The sequence below is a fragment of the Mobula birostris genome, chromosome 9, assembly GCF_030028105.1.
Source record: "Mobula birostris isolate sMobBir1 chromosome 9, sMobBir1.hap1, whole genome shotgun sequence".
Classification (NCBI taxonomy): Eukaryota; Metazoa; Chordata; class Chondrichthyes; order Myliobatiformes; family Myliobatidae; genus Mobula; species Mobula birostris.
This window is the reverse complement of record NC_092378.1, coordinates 14,715,894-14,738,065: the sequence shown is the minus strand read 5'-3', so window position 1 is coordinate 14,738,065 and position 22,172 is coordinate 14,715,894. Positions and strand designations below refer to the sequence as shown.

Genomic DNA, 22,172 nt, shown 5'->3' with positions numbered 1-22,172 from the left:
CATTGTGTCTGACTCTCACCAGTCCTCAAAGATGGCAATCAACTCAGGGATAGCCTGTTGCTGACTTAGCCAGCAATGCCCATAATCCATGAATGCATTAAAAAGTGAAATAGTTTTTATGGAAAAAAAAGCTGTTATTTCTATATTCTTTGTTAGCTTATTGAGATACATTACAGACTAGGCCATTCTGGCCCTTTCAGCCGCACCACTCTGCAATCCCCAATTTAATCGGAGCCTAATCATGCGACAATTTACAATGACCAATTAACCTAACCTGTACATCTTTGTGGGAAGAAACCAGAGCACCCAGAGAAAACCCACCCAACCATGCGGGAATAATGTACAAACTCCTTACAGACAGTGGCGGGAATTTCCAAACCATATTTGCTTACTTGAGGTCTTTGTCCTTCTAAAGTGTAAACGTAATGTAAAAGAGGCCAATTTATCATTGGTTTACCTCAGAAATGTTTACTTTTTATCTACTTTTGTTCTTGTTGGACATTGAACATATAGTGTTGTAACTTCCACCAAATAGGTCATATTCATGAATGTGATCAATAGCCTTATTGATTTTACACAACTTGAGGAGATGAGACTGTCTTTATCTTCTTTCACTCGCCCTCTCTAACTTACAGTGAATAATTGATTTGTCAATGAAAAATGAAACATGAGACCTTAAAACTCTTTAGTGCATAGGTATGGGCAAAATTCTGTACGCAGAGCAACTGCTAATGGGAAATGTGAATTTATCCAGTCCTGCTTCCTAATCTTTTCAACCTTGGTGGTAGCCTGCACTATCTACTTTATCGTCAGGTCAATTTTTCAGATTTAAAAGGAGAAGGGATGAACTGTTTTTCTAATAAAAATCTTCATCCATTTTGGTATAACTTATAAAGTCTGTCAGAAATGAATAAATTCATGAGTAATACATTATTTTTAAAAAATCTATTTTAATAAACATCATCTTAAATTCCTTTGATAAATTTGTCAAAATGTAGTTTTACAGCAGACACTTTGTCACCTTTAACAATATTGTACTCTTCCTCTTTTGCTCAATAATGATATAGACAACAGGACAGATTTATTAAATAATACTGTCCAATGACTATTAATATATGGTGATTAATGAGGCATTTTCATTTCTAAAATAATACACTGCATTGTTAAATTAATTTCCCTTTACAAAAAAGTACTTCTACTTCAGTTTTTGACATTGTTCCAATTTGCATTTATTGCTCTCCTTTCAGAGGTATTCCTGAAGCAATTGTAAGAATATTATTAATTTTTTCTATACCAATTAATATATAGTTTGACAGTGGGGCAGCTCTATTAACTTAGACAACTGCCACCAAATGCTCATGAGGGGGACTCTGGCATGCTGAGTGGACAGTCAGCAACACTGTTATGCCCCGGTTCAGCGTCTACATCATTGTTCATCGCACTTTATTCCTCTCTGTGTTAATAAAGCAGTTTTTTCCACTTTAATGGATGGCCAGGTCATTTCAGAGGGCAATTCGGAGTCAACTGCATTGCTGTGCAGATTACATGCAATGCTGTAAATCTTCAGGCTGGTTGAAATCCAACAGTTAACGTTTGCAAAGACTGTCCAGAGCCATTATATTTCTGAATTAAAGCTAAATACTTTAAGATGTAACTCAAGGAAACAGAGAAATGAGATCAGAGGTTGTTTATTTATTGAGATATGGCACGGAATAGGCTCGCCACCCAGCAATCCCCGATTCATTCCTAGCCTAATCATGGAACAATTTACAATAGCCAATTAACCCATCAACCGGTACATTTTTGGACTGTGGGAGGAAACTGGAGCACCTGGAGAAAGCCCATGCAGTCACCTGAAGAATGCACAGAATCCTTACAAGCAGCGGTGGGAATTGAACCCAGGTCACTGCATCGTAAAACATTGTTCTAACCACTATGCCACTGTGCCACCCTGGATGTCATTATCTAGTGCTAAGAAAGTATAATGGCACCTTTCCATCAAAAGAGTAGTGAGTTCAATTTTTGACCTAAGAAATAATGTAATATTAGTCACAATATTTTGAATTTCAGCAATAGAAATGGAACCATAATTCAGAAGAGAAAGGAGATTTTAATACTATTTTTTCCTTCCTTTGTCACTTAAGTTTAGGCAAATAGGCAATTTTTCCCAAATCTATGCTGTGCAAAATGACATAAGCCAGGCAACAGACTCAAGAGTGATGGGAACTCAATCTGTGATTACTGAACTTATACACATTGCTGGGACATCACTTGTGATGTACATCTACCAGGAGGTCCGATTATACCAAAATCCTCAATGCTGCACAAGAATGCTCAGTGAAAATGTATTAAATCTTTTTCTGTATCCTGTTATCCCTTTTTAAAGATATACTGACTCATTCTAGACTGCAATTACTTTGTGCCCTCATAAAACCAAATATAAATGGATCATGCATATTAAATTTCTGTGAGCGTGACAATGAGGATATATAATTAGTTCCTACCATTGATAAAAAGACTTAAGTTATCTTCCAGAGAGTTATTTCACCAAGGCAGTAAAATATAAATTTAAAGAGAGCTAAAGCACTAACTGGGATTTCCTTTTTCTAATGCACTACATGCCACAGTATGCACGGCTAAAAATACTTCGGGGTCTCTTTCACATTTTTGTTATTTCAGAGGAGTATTTACTGGCTAGTTATATTCCCTGGAGATAAGGCTGCAGGAAAATGTCTGGTGGGCTTCTAAGTCATACAGCGTAATTCATTCTCACTTTTAGAGGATATCAGCTGTGTAGTAATAGGCGATCCTCAATTAATCTCAGCACTGCTGAGTTACAGAGGGCTAAGGGGACAAAAAACAGCTGTGTTTCCCACATCCACTGACCCCCCCACCCCCGCCCCCCACCTTGCCAACACCACCCCTACCCGGCCTCTGGAAAATACACATGCGGACAAACTAAAATCAATTGTGCTTCTCCATCTGAATGAGAAACCTACTCTCACTTGTTGTTTAGACAAACACATGAAGAATAGCTGCTTGTTTGAAATTCTGGAGTGCTAAATGGATGATTAATAATGTGAAAATTAATTTCACATACAGACGCTTCAGACTGGAAATAAACTTTAAATTAAGCTAAATTTTCCAGCTTGCTACTGGAGTGTTCTCCTATGGGGCTCTTTGCAGTAATGTGAGGATATGGAATATTGGGATCAGTGTAGTCACATAAAATATTGCATTTGTAAAGTTAGGTTCAAGTATTTGAGCAAATGTCAAACTTACAAGGTGCAGAACTAGACAGTTAACGGACTAAGTGTAAGAAACACAGCTGAATTTTTCACCCAACTGAGAAACGCTGGAGAGCTTCAACTGAGCAATAACATATTATGTAAAAATGCACTTAAGCTTCAATGTTTTCCAAACCTATTAATTTCTTTCAGCAGGTTGGGACAATCATAGCATTATTCAAATTCTTTTAATGATTACACATTTATCTCTTGTTGCTTTATTACGTGTCCAGTTATATAAAACCATTGGCTCACATTCTAGTTCAAAAATTATTCACCATTAGGAGACCTTGGGAAAATAATTGCCTTCTTGAACCAACAGTACACCGTTCTCGTGAAACTGCTTCCTTAAAACTACCATGTCAGGTTGTTCTCCCTCCATATTTCCCTTGATCATTTGTCCCTCCCCATTAATCTCCTTCCAGTCACTTATCCTTGCAAGTAGAAGAAGTGCTACACCTGCCCATTCACCTCCTCTATCACCTTCATTCAGGGCCCCAAACAGTCCTTCCAGGTGAGGCAATACTTCACCTGCAAATCTGTTGGCATTGTCTTCTGTGTCCGGTGCTCCTGATGAGGCCTCCTCTACATTGGTTAGACCCAACGTAGACTGGAGGACCGCTTTGTTGAACAAAGAGGCTCCTCCTTCTGCCACAATGAGGTCACTCTCGGATTGGAGGAGCAACACCTCATATTTCATCTGGGTAGCCTCCAACCTGATGGCATAAATGTCAATTCCTTCATCTTCCCATAATTTCCCCCCCCCCTTTAGTTTCCCACTCTAGCCCCACTCTTACCATTTCTCTTTTCCTCACCTACCCATCACCTCCCCCTGGTGCCCCTCCTCATTCCCTTTCTCCCAGGATCCACTCTCTACCCCTATCAGATTCCTTCTTCTCTAGCCCTTTGCATTTTCCACCTATCACCTCTCAGCTTCTTACTCTCCCATCTCTTCCCCCACCTGCCTGGCTTCACCTATCACCTTCTAGCTTGTACTCCCTCCTCTTTCTCCACCTTACTGTAGCTTCCCTCTTCCTTTCCAATCCTGATAAAGGGTCTCAGACCACAATGTCAACTGTTATTCATTTCTAGAGATGCTGCCTAACCTTCAGCATTTTGTGCATATTGCTCTGGATTTCCAGCATCTGCAGAATCTCTTGTGTTTATAATTCACTGTGATTCACTAGTTGGTTCCAGCATGATCTCAGCAATTAGATAGAGATTGGACAGTGGCAGTACAAGCTTGCCATCCTTATTCTGCTTAGGAGGTACCTGTACTGCAATAAGAGCTGACTTGCTACAGCACTTCCTATAATAAGAACAACCTATGGTCATGGTACTACTAACAAATGAGAAGGTAGATGCTGAGACCAGGGGATGAGATACCAACCAAGCAGGCTGTTTTTCCTGGGTGGTTTTTGAGTTCTTGAGCAGGCGCTTTTAAAAGTGTTGCAGCTACCCGCCCCCGCCCCCCCCCCCCATTCACATATGTCAGAATGTTCCATCACACTCTCAAAATGACTTTTAAGTGGTAAAGAAGCACCAGCGAGCAAATCATTTGATGCAATATATCTATTCTGTGCTTACTTCAGAACTGAAGCGTTTCTCCTGGTGGGTCTAGTTGAGTTTTTGTTCAAAGATTGTGCCTAAAATATTCATGGCACAGCAGTTAGAAAGTGAATGGCACCAGATCTGGACAGTATTGGAGCTTGATTAGATTAATAAATGATTAATTGACTTGATTAATAAATGGTCAACTCATGTACCACACAATAGTCTTCAGCAATAGGGGAGTATCTTCCTACATCTCCATGGTATAACCATCATCGAATTAGCCTTCGTCAACAACTTGGGCATCACCATTGGCCAGAATTTCAATAGATGCAGCCACATGCACACTTTGGATACATGGTAAAATACTCTGTGATGAGCCATCCATTTCCGAATTCCTGCAAACCTTTCCACTACCTGCAAGATGCAAGTCAGAAATGTGAAGGAATACTGTCTGCTTGTCATGTGACAGATATGTGAGATACTCTGAATGCAGGCATTCACGCCTGGACTAGGCTCTATCGTTAATATCAGTCAACTTGTTACACCCACCTAGATGTCAGGTGGCCAGGAAAGATCAACAGTATCCTCTTCACAATGTTAGGAAGCTCCTACACGAGGAAATCTGCAGATGCTGGAATTTCAAACAACACACATAAAAGTTGCTGGTGAATGCAGCAGGCCAGGCAGCATCTCTAGGAAGAGGTACAGTCGATGTTTCGGGCCGAGACCTGAAACTCCTAAGAAGCTCCTAATGCCCTTTGTGCAAGGAAAAGTAACTTTCTCTACCTTTCAGTTAGCACAGAGAGGAGGTTGACCCAGTGGGTACAACTGTCAATACTGAGATATGAGGGTCATATCCACGGAGCAATATAACACTGATACAGCCCTTTTGGCCCAACAAGTCCACACTGACCACAGAGCCCACCCATCAAGTCCCATTTCCTACATTCCACCCATATCCCTCCAAAATCCTCCCCTCCAAGTGCTGCTTAAATGCTTCAACCACTTCTTTTGGCAGCTAATTCCACATGTTCACCACCCTGCGTGTGGAAAATATTGCACCTCAAGTCTTCTTTAAAATCCTTCCCTCTCAGTTTATACCTCCACTTCCCCAGTTTAGGTCTTCCCTACCTTGTAGAAAAGACATTACCATCCACCTTCTATATGCCTCTCAGAATTATAAACACTTCTATAAGGTCATCTTTCATCTGCCTACATTCCAAGGAATAAAGACACAGCTGGGCCAAGTACGGACCAGAGAGCCCATAAATCAGTCTTTCTAGTCCTGACAGCATTCTCATAAATCTTTTCAGCACTCTTTCCAGTTTAATTATGTTTTTCCTATAACAGGGTGACTTAAACTATACACAGTACTCCAAGTATAGCGGCATCAAGAACTTATACAGCTGGAGCACAATGTCCCAACTCCTGTTCTCAGTGCCCTGACTGATGAAGGCCAGCATGCTAAACTATTTTCACTATCCTATCTACCTGTGCTATCACTTTCAATGAACTATGCCCTTTTGCTCTGAACTCCCTCAGTTCCACGCTCTTGTGCCATATTATTCGACGTACAAGTCCGATTCTGGTTTGACTTTGCAAAATGCATTAACTTATACTTATCTGTATTGAAATTCATTTGCCAACTTCTCTAACTGATCAAGGGAAACACAGAAAGCATCCGGCCCAGACGTGGGACCTGGCTGAGTACTAATTACCTGTGCTGATCAACTGGATGGAGTGTTCACTGATAACTTTAACCTCAGTTACTTGGCGGCATGGGAGGTCGTTCCTGCCTGTGGCCAACAAACGTGCAGCTCCTCCCATGGAGGGTCAGACACCCTGAGCCAATAGACTGGTCCTGGACTTATTTACCATCTGGCATAGTTTTGCATTTTGTTGTTTGATTGTTGGGGTTTCTTGTATTGCTATATTTACGCTCTATTCTTGGTTGGTGCGGCTGTAACGAAACCAAATTTCCCTCGGGATTAATAAAGTATATCTATCTATCTATCTATCTATCTATCTAAGAAGAAAGTGGCAACCTGCCTCAATGATTGTTGTCCAGTAGCACTTACGTCCACTGTGATGAAGTGCTTTGAGAGGTTGGTGATAAAACTTATCAAGTCCTGCCTACGAAGCAGCTTGGATCAGCCCCATTTTTTCTACTGTCACAACAGGTCCTCGGCAGCTGCCATTTCATTGGCTCTTCAGTCAATATTGGAACATCTGGACAGCAAAGCTGCATATACCAGGATGCTCTTTATCAACCACAGCTCAGCATTCAATACGATCACCCCCTCAAATCTAATCAATAAGCTTCAATACTTGTGCAATTGGACCCTCTATTTCCTCACTTGCAGACCCCAGTTAGCTCAGATTGGCAACATCTCCTTCAGAATCTCTCTCAGAACAGGTGCACCACAAGGCTATGTGCTTTGCCCCCTGCTCTACTCACTTTATAGCTGTGCTATGACTCTAGCACTAAAGCCACATTTGGCACTGGCTGAATCAAAGGTGGTGACAAATCAGCATATAGGAAGGAGATTGAAAATCTGGATGTGTGGTGCCACAACAACAATTTCTCACTCAATGTCAACAAGACAAAGGTGTTAATGATCAAATTTAGTAGGGGGAAACCAGAGGTCCATGAGCCAGTCATTATCAGGGATCAGAGGTGGAGAGGGTCAGCAACTTTAAATATCTCGGTGTTATCATTTCAGAGGATTGGTCCTGGGCCCAGGACATAAGTGCAATTATGAAGAAAGCACAGCAGCAGAAAGCAAGTTGACGAAGATTTGGCGTGACATCTAAAAAATCTGACAAACTTCAATATACCTGCAGTGGAGAGTATATTGACCGGTTGCATCTCAGCCTGGTGTGGAAGCATTTCAGATTCTGCACATGGACAGTTGGATTTCACAGGTGTATTCTTTGCACATCTAAAGAGGTTCAAGAGCCTGAAGACACACACTCAATGTTTTAGGAACAACACCTTCCCCATTGTCATCAGATTTCTGAACAGACAATGAACCCATGTACGCTACCTCACTGGTTTTGACTCTCTTTTTATAGAATTTGAAGGTATCGACAATCATCTTGAATGTTTCCGAGAAAACGAAGATTTGTAGGATGTAAATATTTAAAGCATTGTATTAAAGCAGTCCATTATCTTCATTCAATGTCAGTGCTGATTTTGTTAATTTACAGTCAATCAAAAGAATACGGCAGCGTACACTGAATGAATTCTTCCATTGATAAATATTAGGAACTAATACACAGTTTTATAGTATTACAGTAGTATTGGTAGTGTTCTAATTTGTTCTCTATTTCATCTAAATACATAATTTGTTACTCAGTTAAAATTAGTTTACCTTTTATACCTCTTTAACTATTTCCATGAAACTTTGGCTAATTGGGGCAGCCACTTAATTAGGCTAAAATGTATTGGTCCCAATGTGTCCCATATATATAAAATACATATATAAGTGTATGTGTACAGTATGCATGTATGTGACCAGTACATTATGGCCCAATAAAGTGGCTGCCACAAAACCACAAATTTCACGATATATATCAGTGATATTAAACCTGACTCTGATTCTGATTTTATTTCACTCACTCTTCTTCATGGTGACCAAAAGGTTGCCCTGCTTGAGCCATTCTTTCGCCATAATTTGCCACATTTAAATAAAAATTTTATCTCACATGAGCTAAATGAACGTACAGTAGTAGTTTAAAATAGTAGCACAACTTTAAAATACTGAGATGCAAATAATTCATAATCCAAGAATTGGTGCTGACATCCATAAAAACACATCAATGTCATATCCACACTCATTGGACAAAAGGTAGAAATGCATCACAGTTTCTTTCCATCTTTCCTGAAGATATCCTTTGCATTGGAATGATATTACATGGGGAACATTCATGTTCATAAACTTTGATCATGAAGTCCTGATTTATGTGATAGCAATATACCCCTCTAAAATTCCCCCAAATGACACAACATTGCCATTTCTGACAGCAGTGCAGGACACCAGGAAATTTGGGCCTTTGTGATTATTACGGTACAGCAGCTGTTTTAACTTTAAATTTAGATAAACTTTAATGTGACATACGGCCAATACTATAAAGTAGCAGCCAGGCTGAATGCTTGACCCAATTTCACACAAACCAAAAATTAACGCTTTAAAATTTAGCCCAAACAATTTTAGGACACAATTGTTTTTCTGCAGTGTGGACAAGAATAAAGTGAATGACTCAGCTTGAAAACTATACGTACCAGATCCAGAGTCAAACTTGGTTTCAGACCTATAAAATGAAAAAGGAATTATTTTATTGAGAAAGGTTAACATTTTTTGCATATCTCAATGTGTGTACAATAGCCAGAAGCTTGTGGTGAGAGCAGCCTCTGAACTGCACATACGCAGAGTTAATTGCGGAAATTCAGATGTTGATGTCATTGCTTTCTCTGTTCTTCGACAGGATTCCTGCTGGCTGCAAAACACAGGCCAACATAGTTGCACAAGTTCTATTATGGAAAGGAACAGCAGGCAGTCACTGGTCAATTGTGGCACATCTATTCCCATCTCACCTAATTCACATGGAGGGAGTGAGTATGGGTTTTCTCCTGCCTTCATTAGCTGGGAATGAGTTCAATGAAATACACCTTTACCTGCTCAGTTTCCACTCGTGACACAATGAAAATACTAAGAAGATCTGATAGATTCCCTAACAGTTTTCATACCAGCTGGCATGATGGTTGTCTTAAACCCATTACTCTGTATCGCAGCAACTGTCAACATCTTTAAAAGATAACAGCCAGAGAAAGAACTGGCAAGATTTAAAAGCAAGTTTAGATAAGGTGATTATCCTACACTATCACCAATGAAGTGCTCACAAAAGTGTCAAATTAAAAGAATCAAATCATTACTGACTTGTTACATAAAAATAAAAAGTCAATTCAAATATTCCCTTGAACTTCATCCAACCTTTAGAATTTTTTCATTTCAGTGCATAATTATTTTTCATTTGTTATCTGCCACTTCTGATAATATTGCTGATCCTTTTTTTAAAACTGTTATTTTTCTACATTAGTGAACTGCAGGTTAAATCATACTACAAGCACAAACCCTAGGAAAACTTACTAATTAGCTGAGTATGTTAAGAATTTTTGTATCTTGGAACTCAGTATCTCAAAACCAGATGTCATTCCCCCCCCACCCCCACTAGTTGTTGCATGGTTAACTGACTAGGCAATTTATACATTTTAAAAGGGAAAAAATTCTGCCCTTGTGGGAACATCATGTTTCAGATATAAGTTAATACTAGCTGTAAATTCAGGAGCCTTTGAAGCTCTCCATTCAGCTGTGGGAAAACTGCTGTTGGGTAATTACACTCAAGATGCTGCTGATGTGCTGTCAAGCAGAATTAACCCTCAGTCTAGGCCTATCTATGCAAGCTGTTACAAGACAGCATTGTCTGTATGAGACTCTCGAACCAATTAGTGAGCATGCTCTGGTCAGATTTATATTACACATTAATGCTCAGTTGTATATCTGTCCACAGCTGCCACAGCAAGATACAAGAATTGCTCAGCAGGAGCCGAGTTAGAGGATGTTACACGCATAAAGGCCTTTCAATAAAATGTATTAAACTACCTGAGAATGAGGCTTTAACCTCTTTTCCCCTCAGTGACAGATAAAACTAGAGTGCATTTAAAGGTTATAATAGTATTTCATATCAATATTGAGCTTCAGCCAACTAATTTTATTCGGACAGAGCAAAAATAACAGGATTAATTTCCAAAAGTCTAACTTTACCAGCATTTTATTGCATCTCCACTTACAATGTAATAAAATTGCTTTTTTAACATTAAGTGATGTATTGCCAAAGGACTCGGAACAAATATTTCATAGTTTCAGGGTGCATAAAGTTAATACGACTGTGTAACTACAGCTCAAACCAAGCATTTCGGTACAGTACATTAACATGTTTGAAGACAACATATGCTGAAATAATGCCAGGTTTTCAGGGAAACCTCAAAATAGACATGCATAATTTGAATCTGAACAAAACGTTTTCTAATTTACTAAATCACATTTTGGAAATGGATATTAAATTAACCTAAAAGGTCAGTAAACCAGTTTTTTAAAAAAATTGTTTAGCTCCTTCCATAATACTTTTATGTAAAATATTACTTTGTTTTAATCCAATATGGCAAGAGTACCAAATTCTGAAATTCCTTTCCCAAGACATACCAATTACAGGTCCCTTTAGATACTTACAAGAATCGTAAGTTACTGACCAAGCTTTCAGACGTAGTAATGGCTAGAAAGTTGAATACATAGCACTGGCTTTCTTCTGCACTACACTTCTGGGTTGTGGGAAGTTCACAAAAACAAACAAAAAAAGCTTATTTCCAAAACTAAATGGAGAATGCAAAACTGTGAATTTCAATCAGGCACGCACCCACCTTTTTCAGCAATGCCTGGGAAATTGAATCATCTATTTCCTCCACTCTTTATAGTATTTATTTGATCAGGAGGTCAAATAATCAGAGGTGGTGACCCATGGTTAACATAGCATTTCAGGGAATCTTCACATTTTTTCCCCCCAGGTTACAGCAACTGCCATTTCACTTCTTATTGCCAACCCCAATGCTAACTCAAGCTGTTCTGCAAATTTTTTTTTATTCCATTCTGTTCCTTTTGCTGCTTCCTGGAAACAGTGCACCAAATTCGGAAACTCCAGTGGATCCTGCCTTGCTAAACTATGTTTTGGGTTATTCATTTTAGTATAATCCAAGGAATCATGGACTATAGCAAAACCATCAACTTATCTTCTTAAACCAAATTGAACATATCTTCTCAAACACGAGGAATTCTGCAGATGCTGGAAATTCAAGCAACACACATCAAAGTTGCTGGTGAACGCAGCAGGCCAGGCAGCATCTCTAGGAAAAGGTACAGTCGACGTTTTGGGCCGAGACCCTTCGTCAGGACTAACTGAAAGAAGAGCTAGTAAGAGATCTCTTACTAGTTCTTTCTTCAGTTAGTCTTGACGAAGGGTTTTGGCCCGAAACGTCGACTGTACCTCTTCCTAGTCATAGTCATACTTTATTGATCCCAGGGGAAATTGGTTTTCGTTACAGTTGCACCATAAATAATAAATAGTAATAGAACCATAAATAGTTAAATAGTAATATGTAAATTATGCCAGTAAATTATGAAATAAGTCCAGGACCAGCCTATCGGCTCAGGGTGTCTGACCCTCCAAGGGAGGAGTTGTAAAGTTTGGTGGCCACAGGCAGGAATGACTTCCTATGACGCTCTGTGCTGCATCTCGGAGGAATGAGTCTCTGGCTGAATGTACTGAATGCTGGAGATGCTGCCTGGCCTGCTGCGTTCACCAGCAACTTTGATGGACATATCTTCTTGTGTCTTTTTGTACATTTTTGTCAAGTTTTCCTTTGCTTCTGTTTTGAGGACCATAGGTTTGCAAATTTGAAGGATGTCACCAAATATTTTCTCATGTTGGAGCAAGTAGTTCATCATTAACTTTCTGCTTCTTCTGTTGACATTACTGCTTCACATTTAACCCTGCCTTGATGCTGGGCTTTGCTTAGGAGTATCCACAGATAGTCACAAGTATGTTTTTTTAGGTGTTAGAGCCATTTAAAAAGGTCTTGTAGCCCAACCATGCGAGGCCAGCCCGGGAGAGCACACTCTCTCCTTGAGACTACCAATATCAGATCTCAATTGCCCATTCTTGCTACCTTTGCCCAAGGCCGACATAACCAGATAACACTTGCACTCATGGCTCAGACACACCAGCCACCTTCTGACCTCACATCTACCCCTGCTTTCACTGTACTTCCATCACCAATCTTTATGGTACCCGAAGCGAAGTATGCAATCATGGGCGTCAACATCTTGGCCTCACGTGCTTCTGCATTTTACTGAAGTGGGGCCTTGAACCGAACATGAAAACCTTCAGGACCCTTGCCTCGTGCAATCCTAGGACCTTTCATCTCAAAGTAAAAGGATCTCTCACCATCTTTTAGCTGGTTGAGAGCTCAGTGAAGTGTTTTGTGGTGACCTGAAAATTTTGGTCTGGTGAAGAAGTGTGCCTGCAGAAGATGCACACTTTTTATAACGGGGCCATGGGCAGCTATAACCAGGCACTCTTGGTGAGAGGTTAGCAGAGATGTCTCTGTTCAGGCATGCATGCAATCTTTCAATTGATTTGGGGAAGCATGCCAATGCAGACAAATGTCTATCCCTGTTCCTGAGGGAAAAAGGCAATACAGATAAAATTTCCTCCCCTCGAGTTTGGGTAACCTCATTGATCCAGTAAGTGAACAGCAATCTACAAGGTGGGAAGGATCAGCAGAAGCAGGCTGGAATAATCCAAGTGTAGGAAGCTTTGTGACCTGGACCTTGACCTCTATGGGCAAAGCGGCTAAGGCACACGCATGAGGTTGTGAGATCACCTATCACGGTATGGATGAAAGAAGCAGTTTGGAGTTCTAGCTCTTTAAATAACACTCTGTGAAGGGGAAAACAGAGTTGGGAAAATTTTTGTCGTTTCCCTGAGTAAATAATAACTATGCTTTCTCAGCTGAGCTTGGCTGCGAAATGTCACTGCAGACGATATTTTGAGGTACAATACAGCTGCACTTTTTGGAGGTGGTTTAACACTGAAGGGTGAATATACGAGAGAGAAATTTCCTAGTGGGCACCAAGACAACCAGAAAGATGTCTAAAAATACTCCGTTCATGGGCAATGACAATTTTTGATCTCTAGATGTACCAACAAACTTCAAGGTTAATCTGAATGATAAGGGTAATTAAAGACCAAATATCAAGACACAGCAATAGCACATCACTGCTATACATGGTCACAAGACCTTTCACTGGACTTTTCACCGACTGTTAGTTTCCTAGCACCAACTGCCAAACTCGCTACTAAGCTTTATCACCAACCTATTTCCTCCACTCACAGTCTATGCTCATAATCGTACAAGCATTGTTGTTGATAAATAGGAATTTCCTGAACCAAAAGCAAAAGTGGACTCCAGCACAGATATCTGGGCACACCATTACAAGCAATCCATCAGCCCATGTGGTTTGTTAGTCTTACTTAATCTACTCTACGTCAACCTTCAAAGCATACTCCTACAAACCCTTTGATATCATCTTCCTCGGTGCTTGATATGACATTTTTCTTGTGATCTGCTCCCAATCTTATTGCATTTTAGGATTTAGTCTTTCTGAACTTGATGACTAATTTTACTTTTACTTCATTTGCACCTGAATACCGTTTTCTTTTGAATGTGCATTCTGATAACGGCATCACCACAAGTACTCTTGGTATCTCTTTCATCTTCTTCTGCAAATTAAACTGAGGTTAAGTCCTCATTAAGCATTTCTGTAATTCCCCAGCTCTTAGTTCTTAATGAGGTCCTCAACATTCTTTGACAACTATTTCTACTGAGGCAGATTTGCAATTGTGTAAGAAATCTTAATCAATAATGGCAAGTGTTTTTTTGTCTGTGTGCAGGCTTTCCTATCTCATTTCCTCCCATTTACTATACTTAGAGGCTTGTCTTATCCTAAGTGACAAGATTTGAGATAAAGTGATTGGAGTTTGTTTTGACTTGTTCTCAGATAGTTATAAGTGGGTAAATAGGTTTGTAATGGAAAGAATAACAGATAGCTGGCTAATGAGCTTGAAACATACTGAAAATGCGGGCATGACACATGTGCTCTCCTAATGAATTTGGTGTGGTTCCCAACCATATAAACGATAATATATGCCTAATATATTCTAATACATTGGGATAATTTATCCTAACGTCACAATGCACAAAGCTTAGAAAGCACAATATTTCATTCTTAGAACCAATACAATCCCACATTTTGTTTATTACCACTTGGAATCACAGAAAATGGTCACCAAGGCTAATCTGGTAGTTAATAGGATAGTTTTGGAAGCTAGTGATGGCTAAATTCAGATGTGTTAGATTCTTTTAGCTCTTTGTTGATAAATATGTTTATGATTGATAAATATTTTCTCAGGATGAGAAGCTCTGGGGAGATTGCCACTTATTGTCCACCTACAATTATCCCTGAATAAAGGCAGTTAAGGTTTGACAACACGGATATAACGATGCAGGAAATACAAGGCCATAAGACAAAGGAACAGAATTAAGCTTTTCGGCCTATCAAGTATGCTCTACTATTCAATCATGGCTGATTTAATATCCCACTCAACCCAATTCTCCTGCCTTCTCCCCATAACTTTTGACGCCTTGTTTATTCAAGAACCTATCAACCTCCACCTACCCCACAATCACCAGGCTCTTGAACAAAACAAGATATCTACACTCATTTGCCCATCCATTGAAATGTTCCCACAACTAATGATCTCACTTTAAGAATGCTTTATCTTATTATCTCATGTTCTCGTTATTTATTTATATTTGTGCTTACACGGTTTGCTGTCTTCTGCACTCTAGATTATCTTTCATTGATCCTGTTATAGTTACTATTCTATAGATTTGCTGAGTAAGCCTGCAGGAAAATGAATCAGGGTTGTATATGGTGACATATAGTATATATACTTTGATAATAAAATTTACTTTGAACTTTGAAATACACCCAATACTTGACCTGCACAGCCATCTGTGGCAATGAAATCCACAGATTTACCACCCTCTAGCTAAAGAAATTTTTCCCCATCTCTGTTCAAAATGGACGTCCCTCTCTTCTGAGGCTATGCCCTCCGGTCCTAGACTCCCTCACAAACATCCCCTCCACATCCACTCTACCTAAGCCTTTCAATATTCTATAAGTTTCAATGAGATTCCCCTCCCCCCACAAAAAAAAATTCTTCTAAACTCCAGTGAGTATCCCAGAGCCATCAATCTCTTCTTATATTTATTAACTTTCATTCCTGGGATCATTCTCGCGAACCTCCTATGGACCTTCTTCAATGCCAACACATCTTTTCATAGATAAAGGGCCCCAAAACTGCTCATAATACTCCAAGTACGGTCTGACCGATGCCTTATAAAGTCTCAGTATTACATTCTTGCTTTTCTATTCCAGTCCTCTCAAAATGAAAGCTAAAATTGCGTTGGCCTTCCTAAACACTAACTCAATCTGCAAGTTAACCTGCAGGGAATCCTGTACGTGGACTCCCAAGTCGCTTTGCGCCTCTGATTTTGAATTTTCTCCCCATTTAGAAAATAGACCATGCCTTTATTCCTTCCACAAAGTGCATGGCCACTCACTTCCCTGTACTATTTTTCATCTGCCTCTCCTTTGCCCATTTCCCCAAGCTGTCCAAGTCCCTCACACTAAATGCCCCTCCACCTATCTTCATATTGTCCACAAAATGGATTTGATTTCATTTTTTTTTTTAACCAATGGAGCTACCACACCCCCTCTGCCTATCCTTTCCCACAATGTGTATCCGTGCATGTTAAGCTCCAACTGTAATCTTCTTTCAGCCACAACTAAACGATGCCCTGGTAGGTCATTTTGCACCCCACCCCCCCACTTATTACTGAGGGAAACGGCCACAGGGGTACTCGGCATTGACTGCTCATCCCCATTCTCCTTCCTTACAGTCACCCAGATACCTGCCTGCTGCAACTTAGGAGTGTCTACCTCCCATCTATCACCTCCTCATTTTTCTGTATGAGCTGAAGGTCATCCAGCTGCAGCTCTAGTTCCTTAACGTGGTCTCTAAGAAACTGCAGCTCGGTGTACTTTATGCAGGGAGACTGGAGGTGTCTCAAAGTTCCCACATCTCACATAAGGAACATACCACTAACTCTGGACACCTTCTTAGCACTCTAGCTATGTACTAACAAAAAAAATTACCAGAAGTTTACTTAGAACTTTTGCCTGTTCTTACCTAAGCCTGTTGACCCAAAGCCTGACTATTCCAACACTCTAAGATTTTCAAGCCACACTAGGAAAAGATATTTATAATTATATTTTATACTTGGAAATGCAGCGTGGAACAGGCCTTTCCAGCATAGCAACATTAGCCTAATCACAGGACAATTTACAATGATCCTACCAACCAGTACGTCATTGGAGGAAAACAGAGCACCCAAAGGAAAGCACGGGTCATGGGGAGAACATACAAACTTCTTACAGATGGCAGTGGAATTGAACTCTGAGCTCTGATGCTCCGAGCTGTAATAGTGTAGCGTTAACCGCTATGCTTCGGTGACGTCCTATATAGACAGTTGCTTTCTCTAAAGGCCAGAAGTGAACAAGATGTTTCCTTTTTTAAATGATAATCCAGTAGGGTACCACTTGCGTAGTGGTTAGCACAACGCTTTACAGTGCTAGGGACTCGGGTTCAATTCCCACCCTGTCTGTAAGTAGTTTGCATGCTCCCCCCTTGTCTGTGTCGGTTTCTTCCGGATGCTCCACTTTCCTCCTAAAGTCCAAAAATGTACTTGCTGGTAGGTTAATTGTTCATTGTAAATTGTCCTGTGATTAGGGTAGGGTTAAATCAGTGATTGCTGGACAGTGTGGCTTGAAGGGCGAGAAGGGCCTTTTGCTGGCTGTATCTAAATAAATAAATAAAAGTTTCATGCTCACCGCAAGAAAGATTAGTTTTATGAAAGAAAATTCCACATATATTCAATAGTTGTCATTGGGAAATTCAAACTTGCATCTCTGGATCAATGATCCAAACCTCCGGTTGCTAGTCAAGAAATTTAACCACTGTGCTACTGTCTCTCGCATAATAGATATTTAAAATTTGCACAAGTAGGGGTTTGCTATGGAGGTCACTTAACCACACTCATGTTCCTGAAGGAATAAGGATGGTGGCAAAATAGATACCTGTCAATCCAGAAATCTGATTTAAAGATCATATAAGGCAGTCAGAATGAAACATAGGCAGTTGGGCAGTTTATTTTCAATATTTCAAATAATAATATGTGCCTTCATATCACAAATACTGTATCAAATATCTATTTTTAAACTAGTTGACAATAGAATTTAGAATGATGCTTGTTTCATTATTAATTTTCATACTGAATAAATGCAAAGTCACCACATTACCTCTGAAATTTTGGCCAACTGTCAATTACTAAGACATAATAAAATCAGCATATTAGGCTAATTATACCATACTAAGGGGCACCAGTTAACTTGGCTCTATGTGTTGGCAAATTATAAACTTTATACGATTAAACTTCATCTCACACAAAACTCAGCTGATCAACAATACATTTTCATCCACTGCCCTACTTTTACTAATCTATACTCACAACACGCTGGAGGAACTCAGCAGGTCGGGCAGCATCCGTGGAAACATGCTCCCTCCCAGTTTGCTAATCTATACTGCATCCATTTGAGACCTCATCACCAAGCAATGCAGGACTCCTCCAGAGCAGCAGTGCCACTTCGTTAGCAAGCCAGTGGGTACGTCCTGGTAGATGCAGGAGGTACAGTTGTTCCTGTACACCTGGTGCTCAAGTTTGTAAGTGGGTTTTGCATCAGATTCATTAAGGGGAAAACATTTGTCATCTGGCAGTCAATATGGTTTGTTGTGGTAACTCTGCTGGTACAGAGACTTGCTGCATACATAAAGGCATTAAGGTTGTGGCCAGGGTATCATGTATTGATCTATTGGACCCAATATCACCTGGAAACTTAAGAGAATGGAATTCGTTTAATTCTAATATATAGCATTGTAGGCAAAGCACAACCACAGTCTAATTTCTCTGCAATTAACAGCACCCTATGCCATAGGGAAAACGCAGCCAATGTGCTCTGTCTACTTGATGACTTCTTGCAAGAGAGAATGACATGCCATAGTAGCGTAGCTGTCAGCATGTTGCTAGTACAGCTCGGGCTCTTGGAATTCGGAGTTCAATTCCGAAGCCATCTGTACGTCCATCCGTGAGTGCACGGGTTTCTTCTGGGTACACCAGTTTCCTCCCATGTTCCAAATATGTACCGGTTAGTAGATTAATTGGTCATTGTAAACTGTCCTGTGATTAGACTTGGGTTAAATCGGTAGGTTGTTGGGAGATGCGGCTTGCTGGGCACGAAGGGCCGGTCCATGCTGTCTCTCTGAATAAATTTCCATCCTACAAATCGAAAGTTATACTGAAATCAAATTGTAAGAGAATATTAATTTCTCCAGTTTCAGTATGGAAAGAAGCAAACTCACAGCTCACTAATGCCATGATCTGCATTCAGGGCACTGCATACATATTAAAGCACTGACTGAAATGGCATCCACTGCAACTCAGACTATCACAGAGCTCCAGGAATATTTGACACACTGATCCAACCCGCGCCCCCCCCCCCCAAAAATAGGCATTCATAATCCCAACTATGACTTTCAAATGTGTGCAAACGTGATGATAGTAAAGGAGATCTGGCTCATGACAAGTAGTATAAAAACATTTTAAAAAAAAGCCATGTATCAAAGGTGATGCATAATATTCAAAGCAGAAATATTCTACTCATAAACAAGCACATGATTTCATTAATGGATTTTGTCAGCAAAGAGGGCAAATTCACAGTGCAATTAAAATCTAAAAGCCAAGAGCAATTAGTTCATCAAGGAAAAACTTTATATTTTGTGAAATCAATTTGACTTGCAGTAGCAAATAAACCCTCATTGCTGAACCCTTGGTGTACAAAATGGCAACAGTGGCGACGTGGACAGAGTATTATTCTCTATCTATATTATTTCTTTCAACTGCTCCATGCATATGAGAAGAGGAAGGAGGTTCACTAAGCTAAATACTGCATCCTGCCATCTGGTTTAGTTCAGCTTTTAGAAGTTTTTTTTTTACAAGTTTTGTGTCTTGCAGATTCTTTTTGTGGGCCTGTTCCCCAAGTTCCTCTCAAGCACTTCAGCAAGATAGCAAGTACAGTCATCGACCTGGATCTGGGGTCAAAGTGACATAATAGGACAATACTTGCACGCCCTTTTAATGTAATTGTTGGTTTCATCATATGGTGTAAACCTCACACAAGGTTTCCATGACCCTGCTCTCGGAAAAATGCCATTAAGCTAGAAAGGGTGCAGAAAAAATTTACGAGGATGTTGCCAGGATTTGAGAAACTGGGTTACAGGAAGAGGTTGGACAGGCCATAACTTTAATACTTGGATTCCTCAAGAAGTAATCTTATAGAGGTGTTTAAAATTATGAAGGGCAGAGATAGAGTGAATGTACCCACACATATAATCTTTTAAGAAATTGAGGATTAGAGGCCATCAAAATGACATGAGTAGGATTTAATAGAAGCTCGAGAGGCAACTTTTCCCACAAAGAGGGTGGTAGATACATGGAACAAGATGGCAGAAGAAGTGTTGAGGCAGCTACAACAAAAACATTTAAAAGGAATTTGGATAGGTGCATAGATGGGAAAGATTTACAGCAGTGGTTCCTAATCTGGGATCCACAGACCCTCGGTCAATAGTAGGGGTCTATGGCATAAAAAAGATTGGGAGCTCCTGATTTAGAGGGATATGTGCCAAAGGCTGGCAAGTCAGATCATCTTAGATAAGCAACTTGGGGGCATGAATTAATAGTGCTGAAATGCCTGTTTTGTACTGTTTGACTCTTTGACTAACTTGCTTATTAACACCATATATTTTTGTACTTACGTAAAAAGGGGAGTCCCACAAACAACACAATTGTAGGTCCCTTTGTCTTTGTATAATGTGTACTCGCCTGTAAAAGGACTAGAATAGAAAATTAAGTGAATAAAGTGAATTTAAAAGGAGTGGTATTTTATTACAATACAGTAAACGCGTTTGAAAGAAAATGCTGCATTGTTATTCTTTCACCTTTGTTCCTTTCTCCACCCCTCTCCCTCCCCTGCTAGCTTAGATTGTAAAAAAAAGTCTTTGCACTTGTATTCCAAATCATTCTGCCAGTTTGGTGTTCAGCAAAATACCATTTGGCCGAGAACTCATGGATAAAGATCAAGGTCCAGTGCCAACGTTCCCACAACCTATCAGCTCTTTGTCAAGGACTCTTCATCTCAAGTTCTCAGTATTTATTGCTTATTATTATTACTACTTTCTTTTTGAATTTACAGTTTTATGTCTTTTGAACATTTGCTGTTGGAAGTCCTGTTGGGTGCTGAATTATTCTATTGTGTTTCTTGTATTTACTGTTAATGCCCACAAGAAAATGAATCTCAGGATTGTATATGAAGTATACAGTGTGCACTTTAATAATAAATATACTTCAAATAATGCACTTCTGAATCTTCTATGTAGACTCACTTTCAGTCAGTTCAACTAATATACTGTGACAGGAAGAAAGTGTGGCCTATTAACTGGGGCCCTATGTGTTGTAAAGAGTCTTTTGCAGAGCAACAGCAGGAACAAGCAGTTACATCATTAATAAATTTGGATTTGATGTGCCTGCAAGCCTGTGCCAGGGTCTACTGTATAAACCTGACAAAATAGTTATCCTTGGCATGTCAACTCCCAAACTAAGAATCAGCTGAGAGATTCAATTTATTCACTAAAAACAGCCTTGGAAGAGGGGAGGATTTTTTTTAAAGCACAGAGGGCTAGGTTCCAGGGACTGAAGACATGTGAGGGCAGTTATTGAACATTTTTGACATTCCGACCGCAAATGAGCCAATAAATACTTTCTCCACATGTGCTTCAGAAAAAAAGGTCTTAATTACACTACCTTCTTTTGGCAGCCAAACTTCTGCACACACAATGACCACCTTCAAACCGCTCATTGGCGGCGGTCCATTTCCCTCAGTGTTTAGTTTATTCTAGTATCTGGAGAGAGAGAGAGACTTCCAAAGTAGTAGAACTACTACTTTGCTGCTTTGTGTACAAGAGGCTTTAAAACAATGTGGAGGACATCTCAAAATAGAAAAGACTTGGAAACAGGATTCTACAGTATAAATTGAATCACACCCCATTCATGCTTATGCCACACGGTTAAAAGCAAAGGAACAAAGAATCGTGTTAAATGCATCAGTGAAAATATTCAGCTGCACTCCAAGTTGTGCAGATGAAACACTAGTTGTAGATGTATGGCACGAACTGCTGGAGTGGGTGATGGTTGATTATGAGAAAGCATCTCAAGGTGTGCAAGTGTTGGTCCCACAGATCTTTCAACTTAATGTGAAGTCAGGAGAAGTACATTTTTGAGACTGTACATTGAAAAATTACCCAGGTTTGCCCGCTGATTCCTTGGATAAACTGACTGCAGCATACACAAGGTACATGTTGCAAACAAACACTGGGAAAGAGTCCAATCTACAGCGTGTTAGATGCCAGATTTGCAGGGGA

General features: G+C 39.9%; 1 protein-coding gene across 2 annotated transcripts in view; it reads right to left on the bottom strand.

The window, feature by feature from the left end:
* msrb3 (methionine sulfoxide reductase B3) overlaps positions 1-22,172 on the bottom strand; it is a 116,064-nt gene that overhangs the window by 54,636 nt on the left and 39,256 nt on the right. For both annotated transcript variants that reach the window (XM_072269339.1, XM_072269340.1), the window contains 2 exons: positions 20,511-20,588; positions 9,127-9,155 (listed from right to left, as the gene is read on the bottom strand). In XM_072269339.1, coding sequence (XP_072125440.1) covers positions 9,127-9,155; positions 20,511-20,588 — 107 coding nt within the window. The remainder of the gene's footprint in view (positions 1-9,126; positions 9,156-20,510; positions 20,589-22,172) is intronic.